We start from the raw sequence: 22,500 nt of genomic DNA on the forward strand, positions 1-22,500 counted from the left end.
AGCTAGTCCAAGAGAAAATAATTGGACCTGTCCAGTTACTTTCTCTTAATCCGCTCAAGTGGCTCACAAACTCGGGGAAGGTTTCTCGTCTTACAATGTATTTCAAGGACTGATTGGTCACTTGATTACTGGCGTTTCGACTGGCAGCTTCTTATATACTAACACTTACGCAATTCAAACCTTTAGAATGCTTTCAGATAATCCTATCAAGACTATTGGGCATCGGGCTTTCAGTATCCCAGATAAACCAAATGAGAAGGTCTTAATGTAAGTATAAACCGATTTGTATTATTTATGAATGGTTCATAACTTTCGCCAAGTAGTAGTATTTAGTAATAGTAGTAGCAGCAAAGCTTTATTTGAAATCGGATTGAAGAGTAGCACATGAGCGCAAGCTAGCTCACAAAGTTCAGACAAACGAACATTGTTTTTAAAGTGATCTATACTAGCGGTAGCTCTAAGATTATGACGATGATGTGAACTGCCGAAATACAAATTTTGAATGAAGATATGATCGTCGCATTAATGTTTATTGCAATTTTGCCAATAAACCCGCAAACATTTTCGGGACTTCAACGGGATGCGAACCCATGGCCTCTACGTTAGCGCTGCAGTGCTCCATCATTGAGCTATGAAGACCCAGCAGACCAATTTGTTGAGTTTATTTTAACCCGTGAAAGGAATGAGACGTGAAGATGATGTGAGCCGCGGAAAAACAAATTTAGAATAAAGATATGATCGTCGCGATGAAGATAAGATCATCATCTAAAGTCTAAACTATTTTATAGTTTGGGTTCTAAAAATTTGAAAGAGGGTGTTCCATAAAAGGTGGTATTGACACGTGGCAACTGTAAATTGTTTTTACCTCTAAGCTGATTGCTAGTTCTAGGTACGAGTGGTGCTGATATGTAGCTAGGTGTGACAGCTTGAAAGAACTTGTAATGAAAAGAAGAAGCAACAATAAGTGATAATTATGGGAACAAATAGTAATGGTAATAGATGATACCAAAGATAATAAAAACTTTTCAGTTAACTTTTCGTTCTTTGCAGCTTCATGATTCGCACTCACTTAAAAGAAGTGAGCCTCCGAGTCTTGTCTTTTCACGATTTTCATAACCTAACTTCCGTCATGTAAGTACGATTGTTATACATAACAGAGGGAGTTCTACATCTTCCTTCGAAATAGCCCCACAAAATATATAAGTATGAGGATGTATATTATAAACATATACAGTCGCTGTCATCTTATAAGGAATCACACTCGTTCACTGCGCTCACTCTTTCAATTTAGGATACGTTAACAGCTTACAATTGTGCAAAACCGCACGAGTACACTTTTCATGAAGTATTCTATATAAAACTCAATTATTGGTGTCCTTGCTATTAGTTGCTTCGCTCGTAGGAAATCGGGCTTTGATATCAATAAGAAAGACTTAACTATCCATTTTTCGTTCTCTTTTGTAGAACCATGAATGATGGTAAAATTGGTACCATGAAAGTTTTGGATTCACTTCAACGAGAGCGCTGCACTTTTCATCTGTTAGTAACTTTCTTTAATACAGTAATACAATATTCTAGTATGCGGTTGCATTGTCGTTGACCTTCGTTTACTGAGTTACTTTAGCTTTATGCATCAACTCGATGTAAACTATACTGAAGCGAGATGAAGTTAAATTTTGCCGAACCCATTTTCTCAACTCGCACTGTGAGGTATAGGTAATCTGTATTTTTGTCCCTTTTCTGCCTCATTTTCAAATACTGGTCATTCTCTGATCCGAGCTATTATAAATATTATCTGTCTTTATGTTGAAAGAGCATTGTAATACAAGTCGAACCTCTCGTAAGCAACCACCCAGAAATCGCCCCATGTAAGGGAATCCGGATTCCGGAATCCACGAATTTTTTGCTTGTGGAATCCGGAATCCTGGGTTTTGGAATCCAGAATCCAGCACTAAGAATCCGGAATCCAACTTACTGAAGATCCACTCCAGATTAAATTGAGCTACTCGCTCGAAAGAAAAACCATCAGTCTATGGAAAGCCTCCCGAGGGTATAGACCTGAACATGACGACATAATATCGGCATATCTGGTGTCAAAACAATAGTTCACGAGCTCCATATGAAAGGTCGAGGTCACGGTCACATGATTAAAATTCTATAATAGCGACGGAACCCTTGCCTTATGAGCGGCTGGGAGGATCACAAAATTCGGGGTTTTCAAGGGAACACAGCGCAGCCTTTTTAAGGTATAAATTGAATTGTTATGAATAACTTCGACCTCTGGCTATGTTTGATTCTTTGTTGTTCACTCGCTTCGCTGAACTTTAAAAAATCAAAAGCGATTTTATGCGAGCTTTTTGACCTGACATAGGACTGGAAAAGGTGCACCTGGGGTGAACCTTTTCTTGAACCTTCCTGGTCCTCCTGGTTCACAAATGAAAATAAACGTTTACGTTCAACAGTTTACCTAAAAAGAAAAAAAAAAAGAAATTCACAGTCTCCTAGTGCCTAATTTGGTCCTAGTAGTTTTGCTGAGAACAGTTTCATAGTTTCGATAATCTTTATTTGAGAAATAAGCCAGGAACTGTCAGAACCGTACCAATCAGCTGTCACTAAAGTAATCACGTGCAAAGACGCGGTGGGTGCCTCTTTCATTCATCCACCGGCATTCGAGTGTAATCTCGCCACCTCTTCGATCAGACCAGTTTGAAGTTTGTTGGATTTTTCTTTTCTACTTTTTCTTTTTTAAAAAGACGTTATTGGAAAGCACAAGCAAAAACGAAAGGCTGAGAGAGAAAGGTACCCGTAAGACTGTGTTGTGAAATTTTTAGCTGACTGCGATAGATCCAAACGTGCCAAAGGCAAAGCTGCATGATTTTTCGTTTGTGTCTATCTGTGGACTGTGCTGAACGTGGCGGCAAGCAAGTCACAATCATGAACAAAAGAAACGTTAAGTGTATTGTTTTAAGCCCGCTGATTGATTTTGTTCTCAATCGTAATTGAATGTAATATAAATTTTACGTCGTCCTTGGGGAAAATATCGTATACATGAGCGCTATACAGTTGTTAAACGCTTAAAACGAGCCAACGCGTCAGAAACGCGCAAGTCTCTCTCGATCTCTCAGTCATCTCAGACTCGATCGAGGATCAAACGGACTTTTCATGTTTTCTGGTGCTACAGTTGCGATTAGGCCTCGTTCACATTGAGGTCGCTTTTGGAAATTAGACCGATCTGAGATCGGTTTAGCCCGTATTTTTTTTCTTTGAAATGGATCCTAGAGCCACCTTGAACGCGCTAATATGAAATAACACTCGCGGGGGATTTCATAATCTCATACTCAGATCTCTTACTTATTGATGAAGCCAAAGGTGAGATCTCGTCAAATCCGATTTTGTACCCGTGATTGCCTGTCAGGAATGAGACAGGCCATGAAAGAGCGCATGCTTGAAATTAATCTGCGATTTTTGACGTGTTAAACAACGAATTTGATAGAGCCGTGAAGTTTTTTCTATCAAAACGTGGTTATGCGCACATCTTAAGTATGAACCAATTTTGGTGTTCTTTTTTATCTTTTTAACATCAAATTCAACGCGACAACTGGGGCCAGATCTCGCCTTTGGCTTCGTCAACAAGATATCTGGGTACGAAATTAGGGATTTCATTGACCTCTATGGCGCGGGGGGAGGGGGTGGTTTGCTCTCGCATGCTGTTCAGCAAGGATGCTTGCGTAGCGAAAGTCAATGAAGAACAAACAAGTTCAGCTCTACAGTTTTGACTGAACGAAGGCAAATCAGGCTATCTTTGACTACGTTTTGAGCCGTTTTGTCCATTAAGCCACTTTTTGAACTCGATTTAAATGGTTCAGCAACGACTATACCAAGTAACTGATAGTTTTGGGCTTGCAGACTGTCAAGAGTTAACTTTTTTTCTTTATTTTGACCAGTCAAAAACGTCGAGACGTGACAGCGTAAAAATTTATTGGTGGATCAACGTGGTCCGGCCACTGTCTGAATTTTTTTTTTGAGCCATGTTACCATTCTTAGACAATTATGTGACACAGTCAAATTTAGTCACTTTAGGGCCGCGCTGACCGCGACACCACTTTTGTCAGCTTGAAGTCCAATTTAATCTTCTGTAGTGCTCTTTTTAATTGTCAATCTTTTACTGAGTATATATGCTTATCCCGTAGTAGGAGAAGTGTATTTTATTGTATTTGCCTAAAATTCGTGTCTTACGAGTCATATGAGAAAGTGTGAAAGCAATTCAGTTAAGAAGTGATATCTAATGCGCGTGTTCTACAGCTTACTGTGTCTCTGTAAATGAAAGTTTTACAAAAGAGGTGGTAACCGAATTTAGGTTTTTGCGCCATGACAATGATTCCAATAAAAAGTAGAAAGAGAAGGAAAAACAATGTCCAAAAACATGTCAAGAAATCTTTTCTTCGTGATAGTTTGGAGGTGATTAGCGATTGGCGGCTTTTAACGTTTTGTTCAGTTCTATTACTTCGAAATACTGTTTTAATGCTCCAAAAGAATTTGCAAACATGTTTCGACGTAGCCTGTTCCAGGCGTTCGGACAGGACAAGGAAAACTACGAATGTAACGACATACAAACAAAATTAACCTTCTATTATTTTGGTGGATAGCAAAAGACTTGATTAACCTTCGCTGGTTTATGATATGGCATAGATAGGAAAAATTGATTTGGAGTTACGCACGAACTTTGTTAGGCCGTTTTCTTACAAATTGCAGCTCGGTTTTCCCTGGCAATGACTGTACGTTTTCCCAGTACTTTATTATGCAGCAATCAAATGAATAAACGTGAATATTTAGGAATGATTTGCAAGAGTTCTTTTATTTCTGCTAATTAGGCATTTTTCTATCTGCATGACTGAGAATAGAGTTCGCAAAAATAGAGTAAGTGAAAAATAGAGTCTTGAGGTCTCACTCTCTACTTATCACTAAACCAGCTCCGAGATCCTCGATCCCTAATCATATGGAGATTTGGACTAGATTAATCGAAGGACAAAATTTAAAATTGCGATGTCTGTGTTTCGCCACGTTTTTTTGCGGTGATGCGATGTTTGCTATTTTTTCCGCGGTGTTGCGGTGTGGACCGTCCCCCAATGTCCCCCTCATTATTGTACCTTAAACCATTACGGAACAGTAAAACATTTCTTCACGTAATTTGTAAATCGAAAAAGAAAACAAACTTGTTATGCATTCTAAACAACGTCTTTCAATGTAGCAAGATTCGAACACCAAAACGAAATGCGAAGAAATGCATTAAAACAGAAAAAGATTTGGAATCCAGCCCTTTTTGGAATCCGGAATCCACTGAGCTGGAATCCGGAATCCACAGGGTGGAATCCAGAATCCAAGACTTTCCTGGATTCCCTTACATGGGGCGACAGAAAGCTAAGTTGTAGTGGTCGCTTCTGGAGGAGGTCGCTAACGAGAATCGAACCAAAAATGGTCTCTTCCGAAAAGAGGGGTGGACACATCTACTTTTTGCAAGGAAATTTTCTTGCAGGCAACTTCTAAGGTACGACGAGTGTTCTCCCATTTGATTCGAGTTCTTGTTATTCAGATCAAAGGTATAATTTTAGACCAAATTGCACTTCACTCAGTTCCATTTATATTAACTTAGTAGGGAAACGAAAATCGCGGAAAGAGTAACAGCTTTAAAAAAGGTCATCAAGGGATTTCGAAACGATGGCTTGCTTGCTGATTGCACGATGCTAGCGAAATCTTAAAGAAAGTGAATGTTTGGAACTCTTTAGAAAGTACACGTCTTAACACTTGATGCAAATGTGTGGCCGTATTGATCCACAGAGATCCATGTAACGTTTCATAGAGTGGGAGATTTTCGCTTACGAGAGCAGGTCGCCCATGATGGTTCGACTGTATTAAATTAGTTATCTCTGAACATATACTTGAGCCCAATATATCAAATAGCTTCATTTAAAAACTCGTTAACTCATTTAGCAATTTTGCAGATTTTGATGACTGCTTTTTCCTTGGATATGACGTAGATATTGCTTGCAAAAACCTGAAAATTCCACAGATTGCAGCCTAAGTTTAGCAACCTCGACTTTAAACTTGTGAACTCAAACTAGATATGTCTTCTTTCTTTATTTCATATAGTTAAAAGTGCAGTTAGTACAAACCACCAGATAATACAAAACACGTCCGATAAATACGATGTACTAATCTTTTGAACGACCTTAATGTCAATTTGTTACATTTCTTAAACGTTTTTTTAACTGAAACATTTATATCTTTCAATTTAGCGGCTTGGTTCAAGATAGCTCTAGTTACCTTGACATTGAGGATTACAATGTACGCAAGTCATTTAAGCGAGTGGGTTTTGCGAATACAACTCTTGGTGGCCACAAGTTACTACCATGTTCACTTGGTACTTTTGTAAATGCAAGTCGTCTTGAATGCGTCGAATGTCCTGCAGGTAAAATATATATTGTGTTACATGATTATTATTTAAACTTGTACTTGTCCTATGGGTGATGATTAATTCAAATCACAAACAGCATTGTTAGCATTCGAGTGCGAATTACATTATTTTATTTCTACAGGATGTCCCAGAAGTTACGGTTCCTCTGCTATATAAGTCTGTAATCCGCTAGTGCTATTGGACTTGATAATATGAGTAAATCTTTTAAATAAAAGTCTGGATTATGTTTTTTATCTAATTTAATATTTAATACTTGTTTTTCCATCTTTCGACTCGAATTTTCGATTTGTGTACTTTCGCGCCAATGGTGGGTGTGCGCTAGTATATTTCCATCCACAAATTTTTGTATCTTGTAGCCCAAATTGCTCGAACGCCTTCCTCTTTTTTTGTGAATATCATGAAAGATAACACAAAAACATTCAGCTAGGTGAAAGCATAACCAGGTACACTTCGATCCACTGCTTTGTCAGATAAAGAAATTGCTAAGACCTGGAAACTGATCCAAATCCAAAAAAAATTGGGGTGGGAAAATGGTCATCGAGAAATGAAGGTTTTGAAGACAAGAAAAAAAGAGGAAAACGAAAGTCATGAATAAAGCAGCTAAAACTAATTTTTAAGAAGGCTAGGTACAACAGAGGAACTCATCAAGGTAGTTCTTACAATAGTTATCAAGCTAAGTCTGGATGAAAATAAAGCGAAGGTTTTGTCCCTAAGTTTGCAAAAAACTAACTCTGCTCAGTCCGTCAAGCAACGTTAACGCTCAGCTCGTCTCAAATTTGTAAAGAAGCCTTAATGTTTTTTTTTACAGCTGCCTAATCTAAAAATGATATTTTGGGGGGTCGCAATGGCTCCTGTGTACCACTGACGTGACAAGAAAAGCTCAAAATGGATCATCTTGACCTCTACTGGCGCGACATCGCGTTTCCCACACCATGCCGCAACGTCTTAACGAAATGTGATAAAAAAGAAACAAAGAAGGCATGCTGGTTACTGAATTTCTGAATACAAGTAATCGAGAGAGTAATAAACATCTTCTAAAACTTTCATGCAAAAATAAAGTGTTGATCAAAAGTTACAGCGCAAGAAATTAGAGGAACGAACCTTTGGGACACCCAGTGTTGTAATGCTACTAGAAAACTATTTAGTTAATAGTTTTTTCTTTTCAAAATTTGTTGTGATACATTGTAAGCTGAGTTATCAGTTTAAGGGCCTGTTTACATGAAGGTGAGGGACCCCAGAGAGATTATATTGTCAGGCGGGTTACCCCACCTAACCGGGTTACCTCACCTACCTGGGGACCCCCACCTCCATGTAAACAGGCCCTGAGGGTCTACTTGCCTTTGAATTGCCCGAGAACAAAAGTAAAAGTAATTACAAATGAATATACAACTATATTAAAAATAGGGATAACATTACTTACAAAATACAACTACAACAAAACTCTAAAATTATACAGTAACATTCTAAAAAGATACAATGTTAAATGAATTTACATTACTTACCTCGAATGAAATTGACTACAGCATTTAAAACATAAAATAGTTAAAAACTTTTAAAATCTTGGTAGTGCTTGAGCAGCGACTGGACCGACTGTGCGCTAAAATCAAGTTCCTTAAAATAATAGTCCTTCTTTACTTTGCGATGAAAAACAGTAAACTAGCCTGTAAAATGAGTCGAGACAGCTTTCCAAAGAATAGCTCCTCTATAGCTAATAGCCCTGTTTCGAATTAAAAAATTACCGCTGAATACAAACATTAACGACACATTCAAACAGGGTTAGTCTCGATATAAAGTAAACTATTCAGGACTTCCGACAAGTAAGTGTTTGAAATTTGAATATACACAATAGACAGAGTAATAAACAGGTCTTTTTCTCGCTGGAATTTGTGAATATATTACTTGAGATGGAGGCTAAGCCCGTAAAAGATGCGTCTTCACTTCTTTAATTCAGCGGTCATAGCGAACTCGAAACTGGCCTATAGAGTTTTTAAGAAACTGCGAGTTAAAAAGCGGGACGATTAAGTTATTACTCCTTCTGAAGTTGTACGCAGTGCAAGGTTTATTTGTCAAGTATGAAAGAGCCGCAGGTGCTACACCTATAAACACGCTGTGGAGCAGTTAAATTAATTAATAATTTCAATTACTTGTAATTAATGATTTTAAAATAGAAGGTTAAAGTATTCCAATTCGAATGTCGGTATATTCATCAGTAGGCACATCGCGGGGCAAGTGATATATTATTCTGGCTGCCCTACAGTCAAGTACTTTCAGGGAATGTAGATCGCGAAGGTCCCCATTAGGCCCGCCGTCCCAAACAACCAAGGCCATACAGGACTGATGGTAATGTTATCTTGAAGTACACTTCCAATAGGGCGTTTTGCTCAAGAACGAGCTCCTTTTCAGGAGGTTCAGTTTGTTAACAAAATTATTTTTCACATCTGTAAGGTGAGGTGACCAGGAAATTTTTTCATCGATAGTAACACCCACAAGGTGAGTGTGTTTCTCTCACTCCGATCCTCTCCAATAGTCACAGAATTTAGCGGCCCGCTGTGCGGTTTTCTCATCAATACTATAGCTGCGCACTTTGCCAAGTGAGGAGTTAAAGAGTTCTCTAGGCACCAACTATTCAGTTCCGATAAAGCTTTATTTAAAGAAGTGACAGTGTTATCAACAGTGTCCCCAATGCAATAAACGGTGGTGTCATCCGCATACATAAAGACAGAGCCAGAGGTAACAGCACTTGGTAGGTCATTGGTGTACAAGGCGAACAACGTTGGGCCCAGTACTTCAACTTTAATTGTCGTTTACTTTTCATTATTTCAACACAAATTAGTAGTTTCATGCAATTTGTTATCCATAAGAATTGTTTTGAGCTGTTTTTATCTGCTCATTTTCTATTTTGAGAAATTCTCAACTTGAATCTGACGTTTGCCGTTTGCCGTATACGTGATGCTCAAACTCTCTTTTGTACCGATTCATAAAAACGCAAAAACTGGTACTAACTTTACCAGTATCCTGCCAGCCACATTTATTGGACTCTTACTACGACCAGATGCTAGCTTTTTTTTCTTACGCCATGCAATAGTAAAGTCCGTCCACAGAAACCATTCATATTACAGGGAATTCTACGTTATTTGTAGGTCATGGAATTTAAAAAGGAACGTCGGACCGAAAACCAAGGATTTTGTAACCCGGCAATTTTACCCCAAACTAACTACATTTTTTAGGCTCTGTAGATCCATTTTAGTCATATTTTGCGACTACAAAATTAAATTTATTTCAAGGACACTTTCACTCTGATTACACTTACTTATAGGAGGCTTCTATTCGGATACCATAGCGTTTGTCAATGACAACTGCCTCAGATGTCCAAATGGAACTTTTGTCCCGTACAGTAAGGCGCCTGGCAAAAGCGCCCGTGAGTGCATTGCTTGTCCACAAGGTAGGCATATTTTATAGTCAAACCCAGTCAAACATAGACCAAACAGATTATATTGATAATGGCAAGGATATCAAATTCAAATTCGCATTCTTGCATGCTCAATGGGCAGTGAATTTTGCGCTGCAGATTTTCAGCATTCTATCAGATCAAGAGAAATCGTCTTCGATGGCTTTTGAATAAAATTATTTATCGAACTCAAGAAGAAAACAAAATGATTTTAACCATCTGCTGACTTTACTGCTCATCGGATGCTAGTAAGAATGATAAGAATCACCACAAGATTTCAAAATGCCAATTATTATATGGCTACAAAAGTACGAGTGTTCTGATTGGCTGCTAAGCTGGCAAAAGTTTCTTGTAATGGCCGGCAGTATTCGCTGGGTGTCCAAGGCATATACAATCTGTGTTTAACTCGATAGTGGAAATCCATGTTATGGTCAATTGACAGCTGTGAAAAAAGGTATCCGCTGACCAGTGTCACATGTGTGTATCGCGGGCTCAAGTTTACAACTCACTGAGGTGACTTGTTTTTTTTTTTAAGTTATGCACTGACCAGTTATTGGTTTTAATTGATCGCAGGCTCAATTACTTGCGGTGTTATATATTTAGAGCGTTAAACGGCCTCTTATTAACTTCGTCCGTTCGGTCATTCCAGGGATTTCCCCATAATGACTTCACTCTCGGTTAATAAGTTGTATATAATGAATTCATCATTAGAATCTATGGTGGTACGCTTGACCTGGTTTGATTGTAATTTATAATTTAAGAAGAAGGAGAATCAAACACCAGAAAGCTCAGAAAAATTTTTCGAGCTCCAGGTGAGAATCGAACTCACGACCTAGTTAGAAGATGGAATGTGAAAAGTGTACAGAAAATTCGTTATCCCTGTTCGCTTGTTCAAAGTATCTGATGACGTCAGTGAAGTTCAGACAAAACTGGTCAGAAAATAAGGGTGAAGACTGAACGAGATTCTCTGCTTTTGCAATGGCACTTATGCTTGATAACGTCAGACGAGCAAATTTCACCACCAAGCCTCGTTTCCAAGCAAACTTCTCATTTTCACTTAATGAGCGTAAGCATTCTTTTCAACTCTACTCCCATTGAAATTCATTTATGCAAAATTCTGTAACTTTTAAAATTTCAAAACGAGCTTTGGTGGTTAAATTTACTCGTCTGAAGTAAACATGCATAAGGACTATTGTCGTGAGTAAGGTAGAAAATAGCCTGAGAAAACAGCCGACATTTGGCGACGCTACCACTAGTTTCTCCGCCAAATAACGTCTGAGAAACGAGCTCAGAAAGTCCATACTGATGACGCGTCACTACCAGATCTGGGTAGTGCTTCTGATTGGTCTTGCTGTGTGGGAAATTTGATTCAACCAATCAAAGTCACTACCCAGATCAGTATGTAACTTCTGCCCTCGTTACTCAGACGTCACCTGGCGGAGAAACCAGTGGTAGCGTCGTCAAATGTCGACTGTTTTCTCAGGCTAGATAGAAAAGCTTGATATCGGTTTTGAATTGAGAATTTATTTACCCATATCCTTAGGGTTTTGCCTCGGCTTTGTTTGTTTGTTTGTTTGTTCGGCATGGCTATGCTGTCCTTGTAATTCAAGGCGGTGAAACGTTCTTATGAAGTAGCTTTGTTATATTTAAACTCATTTGACAATGAAGCCTTCAACTTCCAAAACCTGCAAGCTTTCAAACTTTATTTATGTGTTCTTTAAAAATGGAAAAAATATATTTTCGTGATTGCAATACATTTAATTCAACTAACAGACGTTTGCTTTTTGTAGGCACAGATACTTCCACATTTGCTGGGTTTAGAGCTTGCAGCTGTTTGAAAGGATTTCATCGTACCCATCTTTTTGAAGGCTGCACACAATGCGATGAAGAAGGATTACAATGTGTGGATGACCATGTTAAGCTGAAGAAGGGTTACTGGTGGAAATGGGAGAATCAGACCCACAAACAATTTTATGAATCATTTGCACGTAATCTCTTGGATTCAAGGAACTCTTCCTCAACTAATGCTTCCCTCATCGAGTTCCCATACACTGTTCCTAAGCCGCACAAATGTCCACAACAAGAGGCTTGCTATGGCGGTTTCAATTCTTCTTGCGCTGACGGCTATCAAGGACCGCTGTGTGAAATTTGTAGTGATGGCTACTATAAACAGTTTCAAACTTGCAAAAAGTGTCCAACGAAGAAATGGATGATCGGACAACTGTCGATCGTGGTGGCAGTTATCCTGGTCATTATTTTAGTCATACTGTGGTCAAGTAAAAGGAAGCAAAAGAAGGAGAAAAAAGGAAGATCCACAGTGGATATGATACTTGGAACGCTGAAAATTGTCATTGGCTTTTACCAAGTCACTGATGGACTGTTAAAGACATTTTCGTACGTCAAATGGCCAGATTCTCTTTCTGCCATTGGAAAATATTCGGAGATGGTACAACTTAATGTATTTCAGATTGCCCCTCTTCATTGCATCTTCCCTGAATTAAAGGTCAATGCTTTTAAGAGCTTGTTTGCAATCCTTGCAATGAATGGCACAGCCATCATTGTTGCGATTCTCGTTTATTGTTTACGAAAGCTTCTACTCGAACGGAGTGCTTCCTCCAAAGAAGAAAAGTTAAAGAAATCTTCTCAAACGAAAGAGCTGATCTTGAGAAACCTGTTTTTCTTCCTCTTCGTGACATATCTCAGTACCTGCTCCAAAACAGCTAGTGTGCTGCCCCCAACTTGCCGTCTGCTTTGTCCGGACAAAACGAAAACCCACTGCCAAAAGTTTCTTAAGACTGACTACAGTATCGACTGTGAGAGTACAATCTACAGTCGATCAGTCATCGTTGCCTACATTGCAGTCGCTTACATACTACTTCTTCCCACAGCATCACTTATAGCTCTCTGGAAAACGCGATTGACCGTTAAAAGTCAGAATGAAATGGAAGACGAGCATCCAAATCCTGATATGGAAGTGAAAAGGGGCGAAGTCACCACAGGCTTGCGATTCCTTTTCGAAAACTACCATCCGCGCTCGTGGTACTGGGAGCTGGTCGACACAGTACGGAAGGTGGTCCTCACGTCAGGTCTCATCCTGGTTGGTGGTGAAAGCAGGGCATATGTCGGACTGGCGTGCGTCATGTCAGGACTCTATGGAATGTTTTTTGCCTATGTCAGCCCCATTGTGGACCCATTCGAGAACAGACTAATGTTGATATCTCTTGCTGTGACCTTTGTAAACTTGGGAATAGGAGCTGTGAGTAAAATTAACAGCGAGAACACTCCTGCCTCAATCGATCCGTATGTGGATAACATCATGTTCAAGGTACTGGTGTTTGGAGCAAATTCTTTGGTAATCGGTCTTCTCGTAGGTAAGTTAAGAGTAAAACTACTTCGGTTATTAATTTACCCTTCAATAGAATAAAATTCAACCCTGGGCATTGTTACTAATTATAGTAAGGTATGGGGAATCAATCTTACCTGGGACAAGCCCAAGATAGACTGAATTAAATGAAGGTAATCTGGAACCTGACTTACTCACTGAGTCGCCAATAGCCCTTCATGTCAGCAAAGTGAAGTAAATAGGACAAAATGTACCAGTATTTCCTATTATATAAACTCATTTGCGTATCATTAATTATTCTTCGGGGATGATATTTACAATGAAACGTGAACAGGAAGCACGCTTCAGCAAATCTAATTTTTCATTTTTCCAACAAAAAAGGAAATAGGAAATATTACTTATCCTTGTCATGTTTACATATTTTGAAATACAGACAAAAATAGAAAAAAAGAAAATGGTCAGGAAAATTGACCATTTTTTCATTTTTCTAACTTTGAAGTCAGCTTCAAAAATACAAAAAATACTGTAAACGGCTAAAAGCGATATTTTGCTATTTTTTATTTTCTTGCTATTGTTAGAAAATGAGAAAAATGAAATAATGTCCGATTCCTAACTCATTTTTCTATTTTTCCGTTTTTCGCCAAAAATAGAAAAACAAAAAAATGAAAAAAATCATATTTATTCGCACCATTTTTTCATTTTTTCCATTTTGCTCAAAAAATGAAAAAATAGAAAAATAGCATACCTATCGCCTAATTTTCCATAATTCCATTTTAATAAAAAAAAAATGAAAAAATGCCAAGTGTTGCCAGCAATTTTCTATTTTTTTAATTTATTTATTTAATAAATAGTAAAACTTTAAAACGATACACCCTTTCAGACAGTTTTTCACTTTTTATTTTATTGAAAAATGGCGCAGAAAAGTGGGAAGTTATGAATATTTTAACGGTGAAGAAGAGACTCGCTAATTTGGTTAGAAGATTTGCCCAGGGTCCGCGGAGATGTGGGGGAATCTGGGGGGGGGGGGGGGGAGGGAGATGCGGACGTAGTTCCATTCACTTTTGATATCGATTTCTCTGAAGGCTTGAGTTGTCGGGAGTCGACTGTGGATGAAAGCGGCGGGAAAACCGTACCGTACCGGCCGTGGAAATGAAGAATATTAGGAAGGGTACGAGGGAACGGGGGGGAGGAGAAGGCGTGAAAATTAGTACGGGAAAAGGGGGGGGGGGGAGTAACTCAACGGTTTTCATGCCAGCAACTCTATGGTCCCAGCAGAAAAAAAAGCGGTTCGTGATAGAGATTAAGGGGAAAGGAGATAAGAGACATAAGAAGAAGGTCGTTGAACAGTCACATGCACAAAATAAATAAAGAGCACGCCAGTGAAGAGGTCAGACGCTTTTAAATGAAATAGATGCTCAAAAATAGACTGCTTAGCCTGCCGAAATAACGGATCTTGCCGCAGAACGGGTGTTTTAGGATTGCAAGAGTAAAGTATATTGAATTATAATTAATATTATGGAGGAGAAACATAACGAGGCGGCTAGTATACACTCGCGGGAGAGAACATCTTAATGATCTGGCCCCATACATTTTCTCATACATTTGTTTAAACGTTGGATAGCGACTATCCGCCGGATAGGCCACTACCCAGCGGCCTTATAATTTTTTATGTATTTTAGGGAAACCAATTGCGTTATCTACTGGATATTTATTTATCCAGCGGATATTTATCCAGCGGTTATCCACCTTTTAAGCAACTCAGCCCTGGAAAGACGAGAGCAAAGATCGCTAATGTAGGGAAACCCATGCAACAAGTATGGGGAAACGTTCCACAGTTTGAATGGAACAGGAACACTTTATGGTGACGCAGTCTTAGAACAGGTCACAGAGTGAGTCCTAAGTAATGAGGTAAAGGAATCATCTAATCAAATCCAAAAGTGATTTAGTGATTTATCCGGTGGATAGTCGCTATCCAACGTTTAATCAAATGTATGAGCAAATTTATGGGCCAGATCATTAAGATGTTCTCTCCCGCGAGTGTATACTAGCCGCCTCGTTATGTTTCTCCTCCATAATATTAATTCAACATACTTTACTCTTGCAATCCTAAAACACCCGTTCTGCGGCAAGATCCGTTATTTCGGCAGGCTAAGCAGTCTACTTTTGAGCATCTATTTCATTTAAAAGCGTCTGACCTCTTCATTGGCGTGCTCTTTATTTATTTTGTGCATGTGACTGTTCAACGACCTTGTTTTTAACTCCTTCCCCTTAATCTCCCTCACGAACCGCTTTTTTTGTGCGGGGACCATGCTGTTGCTGGCATGAAAACCGTTGAGTTACCACCCCCTTTTCCCGTACCAATTTTCACGCCTTCTCCTCCTCCCTCGTACCCTTTCTAATGTTCTTCATTCCCACGGCCGGTACGTTACAGTTTTCCCGCCGCTTCCATCCACAGTCGACTCCCGACAACTCAAACCTTCAGGGAAATTGAGATCAAAAGTGAATGGAACTACGTCCGCTTCTCGAAAACTAGAAAATAGAAAAATGAGTTAGGAATTGGACATTATTTCATTTTTCTCATTTTTTAACAATAGGAAGAAAATAAAAAATAGCAAAATATCTCTTTTAGCCGTTTACAGTCCGCTTCAAAAATACAAAAAATACGGTAAACGGCTAAAAGCGATATTTTGCTATTTTTTATTTTCTTGCTATTGTTAGAAAATGTGAAAAATGAAATAATGTCCGATTCCTAACTCATCTTTCTACTTTTCCGTTTTTCGCCAAAAATAGAAAAACAGGAAAATGAAAAAAATCATATTTATTCGCACCATTTTTTCATTTTTTCCATTTTGTTCAAAAAAATGAAAAAATAGAAAAATAGCATACCAATCGCCCAATTTTCCATAATTCCATTTTAATAAGAAAAATGAAAAAATTACAAGTGTTGCGAGCAATTTTCTATTTTTTAAATTTATTTAATAAACAGTAAAACTTTAAAGCGATACACCCTTTCAGACAGTTTTTCCCTTTTTATTTTATTGAAAAATGGCGCAGAAAAGTGAGAAGTTATATGAATATTTTAACGGTGAAGAAGAGACTCGCTAATTTGGTTAGAAGATTTACCCAGGGTCGGCGGAGATGTGGGGGAATTTGGGGGCGGGGGAGGGCTTAGTTTTCGAAATGCGGACGTAGTTCCATTCACTTTTGATCTCGATTTCCCTGAAGGTTTGAGTTGTCGGGGGTCGACTGTGGATGAAAGCGGCGGGAAAAGAATATTAGAAAGGGTACGAGGGGGGAGGAGAAGGCGTGAAAATTGGTACGGGAAAAGTGGGGGGGGGGGTAACTCAACGGTTTTCATGCCAGCAACACTATGGTCCCAGCAAAAAAAAAGCGGTTCGTGAGAGAGATTAAGGGGAAGGAGTTAAGAATAAGGTCGTTGAACAGTCACATGCGCAAAATAAACAAAGAGCACGCCAGTGAAGAGGTCAGACGCTTTTAAATGAAGTAGATGCTCAAAAGTAGACTGCTTAGCAAGTCGAAATAACGGATCTTGCCGCAGAACGGGTCTTTTAGGATTGCAAGACTAAAGTATATTGAATTAATATTATGGAGGAGAAACATAACGAGGCGGCTAGTATACGCTCGCGGGAGAGAACATCTCAATGATTCTGGTCCCATACATTTGCTCATACATTTGTTTAAACGTTGGATAGCGACTGTCCACCGGATAGGCCACTACCCAGCGGCCTGATAATTTTTTATGTATCTAATTTTACGGAAACCAATTGCGTTATCTACTAGATCGTTATTTATTTAGCGGATAGCATTATCCACCTTTTAAGCAACTCAGCCCTGGAAAGACGAGAGCAAAGATCGCTAATACCGGGAAACCCATGCAACAAGTATGGGGAAACGTTCCACAGTTTGAATGGAACAGGAACACTTTATGGTGACGCAGTCTTAGAACAGGTCACAGAGTGAGTCCTAAGTAATGACGTAAAGGAATCATCTAATCAAATCCAAAAGTGAATGAAACTACGTTCGCATTCCGAGAACTAAAGCGCCCCCACCCGCCCTCCCCATCCCACGTCTCCGTCGACCCTGTGTAAATCGTCTAACAAAACTAGTGAGTCTAAAGTGGATTAGGTTTTTCTTCTCTTTATTGGTAAATGTTCATGATTTAAGTTTTTCTTTGCTATTTTTCATTAAAACAAAAGATGAAAAATTGTCCGTTTTTGTTTGTTTGTTTGTTTTCTATTTATTGAAAAAACGGAAAAATTATTCGCAACACTTGTCATTTTTTTCATTTTTCTTGTTAAAATGGAATTATGGCAAATTAGGCGATAGGTATGCCCTTTTTCTATTTTTTCATTTTTTGAACAAAATGGAAAAAATGGAAAAATGGCTCGAATAAATATCATTTTTTCATTTTTCTGTTTTTCTATTTTTTGGGAAAAACGGAAAAATCTAAAAATGATCTAGGACTCGGAGATAATTTTATTTTTCTCACTTTTCTAACAATATCAAGAAAATAAAAATAGCAAAATATCGCTTTTAGCCGTTAACGGTACTTTTTTGTATTTTTGAATTTAACTTCAAAATTAGAAAAATGAAAAAATGATCGATTTTCCTGACCATTTTCTTTTTTTCTCTTTTTTTCTGTACTTTGAAATATGCAAATATGATAAGGATAAGTAATATTTCCTTTTTCCGTTTTTGTTGGAAAAATGAAAAATTAGATTGGCCGAAGTGTGCACGGACCCTAAGCAACCACGACGACGAAAACAACAGCGTCAAAAAACGTTGCCTACATTTGACAAATTGAGGGAGTCCAAATTGACGTGATAAAGTTTGAAAGGACGCAAATTAATTTTTTAGCGACGTCGTCACTGCCGTCGTCGTTGCTTAAGCTCCCCAATCACAAGTAGGGCAATGTCAGCTCCGTGCTTGCTTTTGGTTTTCGGCCAAAATTTAGTTCACGATGTAAATCGGTTAAGCTTCAACTGCCATTCTAACTGTAATTGTTATAAGTATTAAAGTATGTAAGTAAGTAAGCGCGTATGTATATAAGTACTGCTATGTCAGTCAGTCAGTCAGTCAGTGAGTAATCTATAAGAATTGAACATAGAGCTAAAATATTCGTAGAGAAGAGTAAGGACAGTACAATAGAGGACTCCGCCTCATAAAACGTCAAGTGAACGCGTACGTTTTAATTAAGGTGTCCTTGAAAGAGAGAGGTGACTTGAGACAGTCCTAAATATACGTAACTATGCCTATTGTTTCTTTGCAGTTCAGTATATTGTATACACCTGTCGCTTCATAAAAGAATGGCTCAAAGATCCCAAGTGGTCTTTCTCTTGCTGTCTGGCCTTGCTGCTGCCTCTGAATGACCTGCAAGGAGAAGTTCGTGGATTTGCTGGAAGGAATGTTTTTAAGAACCAACTGCAAACAGGAAAAGTGAACATGCCGTCAATTTCATCCTCTTTCAAAGATAGTGGTGCTGTTAACTTTAGTTTGGAAGAAGATCAACCCGATCTGACAGGTGAAAGGAATTCTGATCATGAGCAAACACCTGGAAACAAGTGCGACAAACAAACCCAGACTCGAGAAAGCGGGAAAGAATCCATCTTTACCAAAATTTCAGTTCATGAAGTTCCAAAAATGACATACGATACGTCTTTTTAAAGACCTTCAGTTAATTAAGCCATTTTTTGCACTATTAATGTCAAAGACTAAACGTATAGTTTAGTGAAAGGTTTTTTTGTGTGGGGACTGAAAAGGCGAATTCATCGTGTCGTCATGTTTACATTTTAGCTCATTAGCATCAAGTTAACCCATAGAAGATGAAAGAAGATGTAGCCGTATATACCAATTAGGTTCAAAAATTATAAGAGCGCAGTAAATTTATAGAGTTTGTGCACGTTTCAGCTCCTTGCAATCAGTAAGAATGAAAATAGCATCAGTTAAAAACTGCAAAATTACTTGATGAGCTCATACATTCTTTGTAAATTTTGGGCTTTTTTAAAGAGAGTTTCTTGGAAATTATCTGGTATATCGGGTTCAAATTTTCAGAGATAACTGAAATTGTTATGGTGTTTCAATAATCAGAAATTTCATGTTATTAGCTTCATCCGATGATGATGAGCCTATGCTAATGAGGCAAAAAATGTCAAAAAGGATTCACCTATACAGTAGAACCCCGGTAATTCGAACTCTGAGAAGGGAGACTAAAAACAGTTAACCTGAGGACAGGCTCTGTTTTCGTTTCTCTTTGTAAATAACATTCCGGCGGGTAAGGCGAAACGAAGTTTAGCGAGACAACGTAGGAGAGATTGTATCAGAACTGATAAAATCGGGCCTGATCTCCCGAGGTTAAAAACAGTTCGAGTTAGCGGGCGTTCGAGTTGTCGGGGTCGATTGTATCTTCAATTTCCATGGTAATAGTGATAGTTTATTGATATTTCAGCACTTTAGTATATGGCAGACGGCACATTTAACTTATCTCATCAGAAATATTAACACGATTATGCATTTTTAAGATAATACCGGGAAACGACTGTCAGATACATGACGTGTTCGTTGCACTAATTAAGAAGCAGTAAAAAACAAATCGCTGTAGTGTTAGTTTTAGGGGTTGTTCCTCAGTTTACAAGACAAGGAAAAGCTAATAGGACGGCATTCGTGTTGAGTTTTATGAACCAGAATTCGAGTTATCGAAGTAAATTCGGATCAAAGAAAACGAAATTTTGTTCGAGTTAGCGGGGAATTCGAGTTATCTGAGTATAAATAACTGAAAAGTAGGATCATTAATCCTAGGGAAATGGGACTTAGTTCCAGTCATCCAATTTCGAGTTAAACGGGGGTTCTAATTCAAATCACTGTAAGCCGCTTTGCTCGTGTTTTTGTCATGTTTTAGATTGCTTTGAGGCTATAGTCAGTTCCATCAACTATTAATCAGGAGTTTTATTCTTTACCCCAATTATTATTAGTACTAAGCTGTTAATTTATTGGCCATATTTACTCAAGTTAAAATTTGAGGGGTTTAAAAAACAAAATAAAAAAACTACAAAAATTTAAAAATAAAAACCACAAAAAAATACAAACATATTTACTCATAAAACCATTGGCTACTTCGAGGCGATAGTCAAAGCAAACCGAGCTTATCGATTTTAAAACAATAGATTGAATATGAGCAATTTACGTGACACCGTGAAGTCCAAAAACGATTAAGCTCACACGTTCGGAGGCCTTTTGCTGTCGCCTTTTCATGGTAGCTCAGCTTACGTTTAATTCAGTATTTATCTTTTATATCGGCTTTGCTTGTTTAAAATAATATTCCGCTCGCTGTATTTATTATTGAGGAAAGTACTGACAAGAGAGAAAGAAAGTTACTCCTAGAAACCAGATTCTGCGGTTAAAAACATCGTATCTTTTGTTGCGCAATTAGCTATGAATTACCGCAAAACAAACGAACAAACGATTAAACTTTCTTGTCGGTTCTCCTCTCACATAACATATTTTAACCATATATATATCCTATGTGTTGGAATATCCTATATAATCCACATATATAACCTCCTTAGTCGTACTTTTCAGGTCGGTTAAGAAATGTATTTACATGATACCATTACTCTTTGTCAAGATCACAGACGTGCCTCTAATTGTTAGTAAACAGATGGCATGCTTTTGTCAACTTCCCGCTGCGCGCATTGCAGCCAAAAGATCGGAATTCCTGGACATGGAGTTTTGCACCGACCTTTTATTCTAATTTGGTGTTTGGGTTTCAAGTTATCTAAAAACAGTAGTTGGACAGTTTGGTTTGATATTTGCTCAAATTTCGCTTGTAAGCTGACCTTGATAGTTAAGTTTTATTAACTTTAAGAAACACCTCTTCAAGCTTATTTCGCAAACACCAAAACAAGTTCGTTAGATAGAAATAATTACTTTGCTTAGTAGGTGTTTTCAGCTGTGGAAAGGAAAATAAGCAATTTCCGAAACGAAGTTCGTTCGCTTAAAACTGAAATTAGTTCTCAGTTTTGCTTTCAAACTGGAATAATAATCAGCCTTACATACCTCATTAAATGTAGCTTAGTGCCACGTGACCCAACACCTTTTGTGTTCTTTGTTCTCAGTTGGGCCATTTTCAGCTAAATTTCACTTACTTTCCTAATTTCAAACTAGACGTTCTTTCGACAGAATCTTAGGAAAATTAGGTTTCTTTCAAACCATTGTTTTAGTTTCTTCTATAGGAATTTGGTTGTAGAGATATCTCCAATTTTGCCCATTTTTTCCACCCGCAGCTAAAATTCAACTAAATTTTGGTTTCTTTTGTTCTATCAGGTCTAGCACCTCCTAAAGGCTGATTTAGACGGTACGATTTTTGCTTACGAATATCGTGCGCGACTAGTGTACGTCATCACTTTTGACCACCCACACGCGCACAATTTTCACTTATGACATCCACATGTGTCGTGCAAATGTCGTGTGCATTAACACAACACGATCTGTCGTGAAGTCATGACGTATGCTAGTCGCGCACGATAGTCGTAAGCAAAAATCGTGCCGTGTAAATCGACCTTGCCTTAACACCTACTTTCTGCATGTGAATACTATGTAGTTTCGCTAAAAACCAATTAACTTTATTGTTCAGTATAAATACAACCGCTTTGTAAGCTAAACTTGATTCACTTAAGGATCTCATCTAAAGAGTCAACTAGTAGAGTTCTACGAGCTGTAAAGAAGCAAATAAACCGCGTTCAACTCAACTTCTTGTGTTCCTGAACATCTCTCAAAATCTGTAAGATTCCACCCTTTAGGTCCCGAAAGTGATCAACATCAAGTTTCTTCTAACAATATCAAAACAGAATGGAAAGAAATGATCATGAGAATTAATTCCATGACCACTAGATGGAAAATGCGTTGATCTTGTATCAAATTATCACAACCAATTTTTTAAGAAAATTTATTGAGATCAGTACAGATAAATTGAATGTGGATATTGGGGCTTTAAGGGTTATATGTGTTATTAACTAAAGGGGAGGAAGGAAATTCTAAGAGGGCAGACGGCAAATTGTTGTTAGTTGAAATATCTATAAGTCGTAACTGTTCTTCAGTAAAATGCCAAAATGTGTGCAATTCCACAGTTGGTTTCGGCTTCATTAACTCCTGCATACCAATCATTGTAGAACATTTTACGAGAAGCCACTCACAATTTCAGTACAATTACCGACAATGTGT

At 38.2% G+C, this 22,500-nt stretch overlaps 1 protein-coding gene across 1 annotated transcript in view; it reads left to right on the forward strand.

Moving 5' to 3' along the window:
* The window catches only part of LOC140927562 (uncharacterized), a 21,200-nt gene extending 2,014 nt beyond the window's left edge, over positions 1-19,186 (forward strand). The window contains exons 2-8 of the mRNA XM_073377238.1: positions 187-267; positions 1,051-1,131; positions 1,465-1,539; positions 6,294-6,466; positions 9,789-9,914; positions 11,711-13,291; positions 18,554-19,186. Coding sequence (XP_073233339.1) covers positions 187-267; positions 1,051-1,131; positions 1,465-1,539; positions 6,294-6,466; positions 9,789-9,914; positions 11,711-13,291; positions 18,554-18,948 — 2,512 coding nt within the window. The 3' untranslated portion in view covers positions 18,949-19,186. The remainder of the gene's footprint in view (positions 1-186; positions 268-1,050; positions 1,132-1,464; positions 1,540-6,293; positions 6,467-9,788; positions 9,915-11,710; positions 13,292-18,553) is intronic.
* The last annotated feature ends 3,314 nt before the right edge of the window (positions 19,187-22,500 follow it).

This window comes from Porites lutea, chromosome 1, assembly GCF_958299795.1.
Source record: "Porites lutea chromosome 1, jaPorLute2.1, whole genome shotgun sequence".
Lineage (NCBI taxonomy): Eukaryota > Metazoa > Cnidaria > Anthozoa > Scleractinia > Poritidae > Porites > Porites lutea.